Below are 8,821 nucleotides of genomic sequence, written 5' to 3' on the forward strand. Positions count from 1 at the left end.
TTGGTTCATTTGTCTCACTGCATTTCCTTACTGGATTTCCATCCTGCAGTGGAAATCCTCTTTCCTGGAAAGAGCAAGCGGATTGAAGGTAACATGGAAGCTGTTTATCATTGTATTGTAGAAGATGTGTAATGGAAATGATTGTAAGGCTGTTGATATTTAGGGAGATAGAGATGTGTAGAATAAGTGGTACTTATACCAATGGTTTAAGGTACTTTGATGCATGTTTGGTATTTACAGTATTGTCAATTGAAGAAAAATATCTGAGAAACTATTTTCTCTTCTCATCCTTTGCCATAGTTTCGCATACAGGGATGATTACTTCACACATTGAATACCAGTTTTATTTGGGGCTCCCGAGTGCCACAGTGGTCTAAGGCACTGCATCACAGTGCTAGAGGCATTCACTGCAGACACCCTGGTTTGAATCCAGACAGTCTCACAACCGGCTGTGATTAGGAGTCCCATAGGGTGGAGCACAATTGGCCCAGCGTCGTCCGGGTTTGGCCGGTGTAGGCCGACATTGTAAATAAGAATTTGTTCTTAACTGGCTTTCCTAGTTAAATTTAAACAGTTTATTTCTTAGATTGGATATCAAGACTATAATAGTAGTGGAACTCCTGGTTGCCAGTTGGGACGGGACCCCGCCCCATGCTAAAATCCTTCATGCTCTAGGGCTCAGTGCTATAAAGTCTCAGTGGACTCTGCTTGCCAGTCTGGATTTAATCTGGCCCCTGCAACAACGAAAAACCTTCTCTACTAGTGTAAAACTCAGTTCTCCCAGGTCTCAGTGGACTCAGTTGGGAGTAAATCCAACATTTCCCTGTACATCTCTAGGCGTCAAGATGTCCATCGCTAATGCAGCCGCGCAGGCCATGCTGTCGGATGCCTTGCTCCGGGACCGCGCCGGGGGCAGCCATATCGGTCACCTGGAGCTGGAGCTGCCGCTCGACAGAGTCATCAAGTTTGTGTCCGTGGGGCTGCCCTTGCTGCTGGTGTCCATGGCCTTCGCTCGCGAAATCTCCATCGGTCAGTCTGTCTCTCTGTCTGTCTCTGTCTGTCTCTCTGTCTCTCTCGTTCTCTTCTAGTTCTTGTTTAGCTGCAAATCACATTTGTTACATTCTCTGATATTATTTCCTTTCCTCTCTTTTTTTCCTCTCTTTCCCTTTTCTGTGTTTATTGTATCATTGGGTCAATATTCCTCCATTTTCTTTTTCTGACTCACATGTCTCTCTCTCTAGTCTCTTCTCATTTGCCTTTTTCCCTTTACTGTACGGGAGTGAGAATCTGTGTTTAGGCAAGGGAGTTAGTGATTCAGATTCAGTCACAAACCATTGTTTGCACAGCACTTTTGTGAATAGAGGGCACATGGGGGCACTGGATATTCAAACGGACCTGGTTGTAGTTTAAGGGTTAAGGAGACAATTCTATCAACTATTCAAAAGGTTAATTGTAACAATTTTCATGAATTATAAGGTCTCTTTCAATGTATTCATATCATTTCCATTTGTTTTCTGACTTGAGTTGACATGTACTGGACCCCAACCATGGTCAACTGCCACAATAATACTAACACAACAATGTGTGTGATAGTGGCACACAGAACAGGGTACATACAGGCAAGTTTATTTCCTTTCATTGACATTGAGCTAACGATCGTCTTCCCGTCGAGCTGGTCAATAATCAGCCGTTACAGATGTTAATTGGCAGGAGGATGACTGAGAGCAGCGTTCGCAGGTGCCGTGTTGCCTGATAATTACTGGCAACCTACTCCTTTTGCAGTTCTCTATCGAAGTCAAATTAAATGATATGCTAATTAACTGGGCGATGTTGCAAAACGAGGGACAGTCTAGGAACGGTTGATGGCTCTTGGTTCTCCTTATCTCGCTTGGTTTGTTGTCTGCTTCCTCTTTTGTCTGGTTGGCGGTGTCTCCGTTGTCTCTGTTGTGTGCACCTGCTGCAGCAGCCAAGAATTCTGCCCACAGCTACAAATAGCTGGGTGAGAAGGATTCCTTGTTGTACAATGGGTAACAAGCAAAATATGGATGGCAATAGGGGTTCTTTGTCAAACTGTCGCCCAGTGGTAGAAGGAACATGCTTTGTTGCTGTCTGTGTTCCCTTGTAACCTGACGGTCTTGTAGTACATAGTCCATTTTGGACACAGCATGTCCCCAGCTATCTCAGTGTCACGTACACACGCACAAACGCATGCACGCACATCGTGTAACATGTAACCGATCCATGTACAGTTATCTGTAATACCATAACACTGCATGCCCAGTCAGCAACTGGATGGTTGGGGTGACTTATTTTAGGAGACTCTTACAGATGTGGAGATTTGGAGTCTGTGTATAAAAATAGGGTGTCCTGTGTTTATTTCAGAGTTTTCTCTGAAGTGGCCCTTTGCCTGTCGCCATGCCCTGCTCTCCCAGCACGGCTGTAGAGGAGATGGGCTGAAAGGAAGGGTGTGGACCCGCTCTGTGGTTAAGCCATCTGTATGGTGGAACGGGCAGGACTTGTTCTGAAAAAGACCCACACATTAGGAGGGTAATACCACCCTGTTTAAAAACGCAAGTTTCCATTTAGAAGCATATGATTTCGATTTGTTCGGGCTAACATTTCTTCTTCTGGAAAAGGGAACCTTCTGAAAAGCTTTAAGGCACGTTATGGAAACTCTCTTTCTCTTTCTGCGGTGTGTGTTTATGTCTATGCATGCAAGTATGTTATGTGTGTGCAAATGCACGCATCTTTACGTCACTGTAATACCTTTACAAACTGGACCAGTGCAATTTTTTAGCTTAAAATAGTTCAAATCTATATTTGTTTTTCTTGTAGGCCCACAGATCAGCTGTTTCCCACCTAACAACTTCACAGCCAGGCAGGCAGCCTATGTTGACACGTACTGCTGGGACTCCCTGATGCACCATGAGTTTGACACAGATGGAAAGTTCGAGGAGCGATCCCTCTGGGTGCACAAGGTAAGGCCTGCTGTGTTCTGTCATGCTTGAACGAGAGACAATTGCACACACCTTAATGTGGCACAGGAATTGGAGAAAAAATGTCATAAAACTACTGTAAATAGTTGCTCTTTGTCAGGTGATAAATGACATCTGTGTAAAATAAGTGGGTGAAGTCAATGGTATACCGGAGGCATTTTGTGGGCTATACCTGTACTTGGCAATGTTGTTGGAAGATTCCCAATTCAAAAGTATGCACTGACAATACATTCTTAAGAGAGAAACCGAATGTCTTTTTGAAAGGGACATCTAAAGATTCCTCCAGACATAACACTGTTAAACTTTGACAAAACATTAACAATCTGAGGTTTCTGTTACTGAGGCCATTAACAACTTGTTTGAAAGCTCAGACATGCACTTTTAGATGGGTTTTTAAAAATATGTATTAAGCGGTTCTATCAGTACTGGGCTGTCCAAGTAAGACATGGATTTCACGCTCATGGGTATAATGATGGAGTTAGCCATGTGCTGTGTCCATTGGTATATTTTGATGTGTATTCTGGTGGGCAGTCTGTTCAGAAGTGGCTGATGAGGAGCTGTGTCACAAGCTTGTGAGGGTGTAAGGGGGTGCGTCCTGGCGGCAGAGAAGTGTCAGATGCAGGAGAGAAAACTGTGTTTCCAGCGGCGCAGTTTATTGGACAAAAACTCACCGGGAAAAATAACAAATATAACAAAATGGGCACAATACCCTACACACGCCAGGACAAACGTGCACAAACACAAATAACAATCACCGACACATGAGGGGGAACAGAGGGTTAAATACACAACATGTAATTGGTGGGATTGAAACCAGGTGTGATATAAAACAAGACAAAACCAAAGGAAAATGAAAAGAGGATCAGCGATGGCTGGAAAGTCGGTGACTTCGACTGCCCAACGCCGCCCGAACAAGGAGAGGGACCAACTTCAGCGGAAGTCGTGACAGAGGGGGTGTGTGTGTGTGTGTGTTTCTGACGTAGCACAGTACACCGTTTTAGGTGTTCATTGTGGGAAATTGTAGTGTCATGGATATTCCCATCAACTGGATGGGGTCACCATTTGTAAGGGTGTGGAAATGATCCAACCAATATGTAGAAATTATGCTGGATATAATAAGAAACTACATTAATCAATCTGACTCCAATATTACGTGGATCAAGGCAACAGGCCGTGCACGTTTCTGGAGGAATCTAGTCAAGGTAGCAAGCTTTTACATCACCTCTCAGTATGACTACAATGAACATGTGTCTAACTTTCACCGTCATATCATTTTTAAGAGATTAGATACAAATAGCTAATCCTGACAACCAATGTTCTAGCATTAATTTATTGAGGCAAGCAGATCAGAGATGTCAAGGTGGTACCCAATCATGTGTAGTGTATAGTGTAAATAACAACTACCAAAAGATGTATTAAATTATAAGTGTATAATCAATCAAATAATTACTCCTTCAAACAAGGAATGCATTTACTCAATTAAACTAATAGGATTTTTTTGTTACTAAAGAATTGACACTCAAATAATTACAGTGTACATGAAATAAATTATACATTTACTAAGTGATACACACAGGAGCTTGGTAGCAAGTTCTCAAAATATGAGAAAATTCACTGCCCTTTTAACCAAATTCAAGCAGAAACTCATGCCCAACCTGAATTAGCATTTCTTTGCACTCCTGCTAGTAATAACATAAGACAGGAGCAAACCCAGATTCGAAATTTAACCAACTCAATTTAAATGATAGGAGCGCTCCTCTTAAAACTATCTGCCATCCGATAAACAAAATAACGCAGCTTGCTTCACTGTACCAATAAATCCATAGCACTTACAGTACAATGAAACATCTCAAAATGTGTGGTTCTTTATGAACTCTTGAAACAATCCAAACATGACAATGGAGCCTGGAAGTCACCTGTCGCGAGTATCACCTTCTCTCATTCTTCCACTACAAAATTAAGCGAGGTTGTGAGTAGATATGGAGAGCGATAGGGAGCATTGGATTTTTACCATTACTTTGTACACTAACCATCATTACTTTTGAATGGAAAGTGCCTCTTGCTTCCTTAATGTCACATTAAAGAGCATCCATTAAAAGTCATTAATCTTTCTCATTAAACATTTAAAATGTAGTCTGTAAATTACTCTTCTTCTCTCCCTCCTACTCTTTCCCTTTCTCCTTCTCTTCATCTCACTCTCTCTCACTCTTTATCCTTTCTCTGTCATCATCTCTTACCCTCTACCTCTCCGATCCCCTTCATTTCTCTTCGTTTCTTTCTCTCTCTCCCTCCCCTCCCAGATTTTCCCTTACTCTCTGTTGGCTATGACCATGATGATGTACCTGCCTGCCCTCATCTGGCGTTTCCTCGTGATGCCATCGCTGGGCTCTGACCTGCTCTTCATCATTGATGAGCTGGACAAGTCCTACAACCGCTCCATACGATTGGCTCAGAGCATCCTGGAGATGCGACAGAACACCCAGAACCCCCTCACATTCCAAGCCGAGCTTGAGAGGTGAGAGTGGGTGTGGCAGAGATTTGTTGAGGCAGGTAGAGGGATGATTTTGGACTGGGGAAGAGGGGAAGTCAACAGGCTTAAGGCCTGCTTCAGTTTGGCTGGCACCTAACGTGTGTGCTTGTATAATATAATATAATATATAATATATTTTCTTGAAAAATGAGAAGAAAGCAGTAATAGTACTGTTTGTGCATTTTGAGAAGCCATTGCCAGTATACACTTCCTTAAAATAGTCAGACTTAATGTACGATAACTCAAGAAGTTTGTCATAAATGTTGTTGTTTTTGCCAAGGAGATCTTAGTTGCACAATTTTACATCTAACTAAGATGTTTGGTCCAGTATTTATCAATGAAAAAAATTGTGAATCAAAAAAGAGTTCTCGTTGAATGACAATAAAGAGTTTATTGAAGAATCCCTACTGTTGACCAATCACTGATGAAGGGGCATAGACTGTCTCTGGCTTGCATCCAGAACAGATTTTGTGAGCCCGAACAGCCAAAAAAAAAACAAATGAACAAAAACGTAACAAAATGTGGTCATAATATATTCACAAACTTTACCTGCTGGGAAGCACACCTTTAGATTGATGTCTACAATGATTCTGAAGACGTTTGAGTAGCAATCACGTTCCCGGGTGTTTGTAATTCCCATGGAAACTGAAAACAAGACACTAGTTTAGCTTCAACTACAGTCATGTTATTGACTATTTAAATCTTGAATACTATAAATGCCTTAGATGCTCATACAACCTCAATTTTCATACAACAGAGCCAATAACATGAAAGCGTGCTTGAGCCGTCTGTTCTCTAACCCGATCTCCTTCATGGTCTCTTTCAGGGCCAAGAGGAAGCGCTACTTCGAGTACCCCCTGTTGGAGAGGTACATGCAGAGCAAGCAGAGCTCCTACTTCCTGGTCAGCATGCTCTTTCTCCGCGGCTTCCTGTTGCTCACCTTCATGTCGGCCGCCTGCCTCTACCTCGTCTATTTCCACCTGTCCGCCTTCCTCCGGGACGAGTTCAGCTGCTTCGTCCGCACGGGCCTGCTGCGTGACCAAAACTGGGTTCCCGAGCTGGTCCAGTGCAAGATGACCGGCCAACTGGTCTTCCAGGTGATTAGCGTGGCTAACGGCGCTATCTATGTCCTGTTGGTGCCTATCGTGCTGTTCAGCTTGGTCCGCCTCTTCTGCTGGGATACGGCTCTATTGTCGGTGTATGAGGTTCTCCCCGCATTGGGCCTCAACAGCGGTCACAAACTGGGCTGCCCGCTCAACGACCTCAACGTTCTTTTACTGTTTCTGCGCGCTAACGTGGTGCACCTGCAATCTTATGGCAGACTGAGGGCTATATGCTCGCTGGCACCCCCGCAGATCGGGAAGGGGAATGGCATGAAGGGTGTGAGGATGCTGACGGAGGAGGAGATTGAGGAGAGGGCCGAGATGGCGCAGGAGTTGGAGGAGGACGTGGAGGAGCTGCAGGAGGAAGGGAAGCTCAACCTGGTGGACATCATGACCATCTTAGGAGCGGCCCGGGGAAACGCTGTCAACTGCACAGAGTCCAGGCCATTGGTGGAGGAGAATATGAGTCTGGGTACCATAACTATTATCTACACTCTCAAACATATTCTGTTAGTGGTCTTCTTCGTCTATATCGTTTGGGATGTTGAGAAAATTATCAAATGAGGAATCACTGCAAGACTGCAGATGAAATTAAATAGTCTGCTCCAGTACTTTGACTGAGTACCGGATGGTGGTGTAAGCAGTTTTCATTGAATAGCCACTATACTCTTATTGAATATTAAATGAGGAGGCAAAAGTAATAATGGACTTGACTTGAGATAGCAGGTTTGATATAAACTTTTCCATCCACACTTAGGGAACATTGGAATATACCATATGTTCTCAGTAGCTTTGATACAGAAATGCTTTGCACAAATTTTAATTGTACACAAATTGTTTATTTTAATTGTCAAACTACTATGCCAGTAGGCCTAATATAAATAGCTATTATGTGTTAGAGAGTTTTTCCCATGACCGGACAGCCTATTCTTCTAAAAGAGGCTTTTATTAGGAAATACTGCAAGAGATCAGGTACAATTTGTGTTTTCTTTCCACTCCTAACTCCCCTCTCTGTCTCCTTACAGAGCCAAACCACCAGGGGTACCATGAGTTGAAGGAGACTGCACCATGTAAAAATGACTAAATCACCAATGGACATCAATGTGACACCAATCAATGTGGATGAAGGAAAAATATACTGAACAAAAATATTAAAGCAACATGCAACAATTTCAAAGATTGTACTGAGTTACAGTTCATATAAGGAAATCAGTCAATTTAAATATGTTTCAGGCCCAAATCTATGGATTTCAAATGACTGGGCAGGTGTGCAGCCATGGGTTAGCCAGGCCCAGCTAATCCGAATTAGTTTTCCCCCCAAAAAAGGGCTTTATTACTGACATAAAACCATTCCGCAGGTGAAGAAGCCGGATGTGGTGGTCCTGGGCTGGAGTGGTTACATGTAATCTGCAGTTGTAAGGCCGGTTGGAATTACTGCCAAGTTCTCTAAAACAATGTTGGAGGCGGCTTATGGTAGAGAAAATAGCATGTAATTCTCTGGCAACAGCTCTGGTGGACATTCCTGCAGTCAGCATGTCAATTACAGTACATGCTCCTTCAAAACTTGAGACATCTGTGACGTGTTGTGTGACGAAATTGCATTTTAGAGTGGCTTTTTTTGTGTAATAATCATGCTGTTTAATCTGCTTCATGATATGCCACACCTGTCAGGTGAATGGATTATCTAGGCAAAGTAGAAATGCTCACTAACAGGGATGTGCACATCATTTGAGAGAAATAAGCTTGTTTGTGACAAACATTTCTGGGATATTTTATTTTAGCTCATAAAACATAAAACTACACTTTATATGTTGCATTTATATTTTTGTTCAGTATAGCTAGGTTTAGAAGATTAGTTAAAAAATACTTAACCCTGGAGAGAAGTGAGGGACGGTGTTCTGTACTCAGAGAAATTGTTCCAAAAAGCCTCCATTAGAATGAAAAGCTTGGTGGTTGAGTTGAGCGATGTCATTTTTTGATGTATGACTGAGCTTTTGGTTCGTTGGGACTCAACTTAATTTCCACCACAGATTTCCTATTTGTCCTTTATGGATATGCTATGTACTGTACTTGTTAGATTTTGTGATTTGTCAAAAGGTAAAGTTCTATCTGTGAAACGTCTACAGGTAACATTTGATATGCTCTATGTCAGATACAGTTATTTTATGACTGTTGTGTTAAACAGCTCGTGT

At 42.6% G+C, this 8,821-nt stretch overlaps 1 protein-coding gene across 1 annotated transcript; it reads left to right on the top strand.

The window, feature by feature from the left end:
- Positions 1-737: 737 nt before the first annotated feature.
- On the top strand, positions 738-8,586 carry LOC109891825 (pannexin-3-like). The gene is made up of 5 exons (XM_020484303.2): positions 738-1,029; positions 2,836-2,978; positions 5,297-5,511; positions 6,353-7,101; positions 7,655-8,586. Exons 1-5 carry the CDS (start codon positions 846-848, stop codon positions 7,711-7,713), a joined length of 1,350 nt encoding a protein of 449 aa, XP_020339892.2. The 5' UTR covers positions 738-845; the 3' UTR covers positions 7,714-8,586.
- The last annotated feature ends 235 nt before the right edge of the window (positions 8,587-8,821 follow it).

The sequence above is a fragment of the Oncorhynchus kisutch genome, linkage group LG6 (assembly GCF_002021735.2).
Source record: "Oncorhynchus kisutch isolate 150728-3 linkage group LG6, Okis_V2, whole genome shotgun sequence".
In the NCBI taxonomy this organism is placed as follows: Eukaryota; Metazoa; Chordata; class Actinopteri; order Salmoniformes; family Salmonidae; genus Oncorhynchus; species Oncorhynchus kisutch.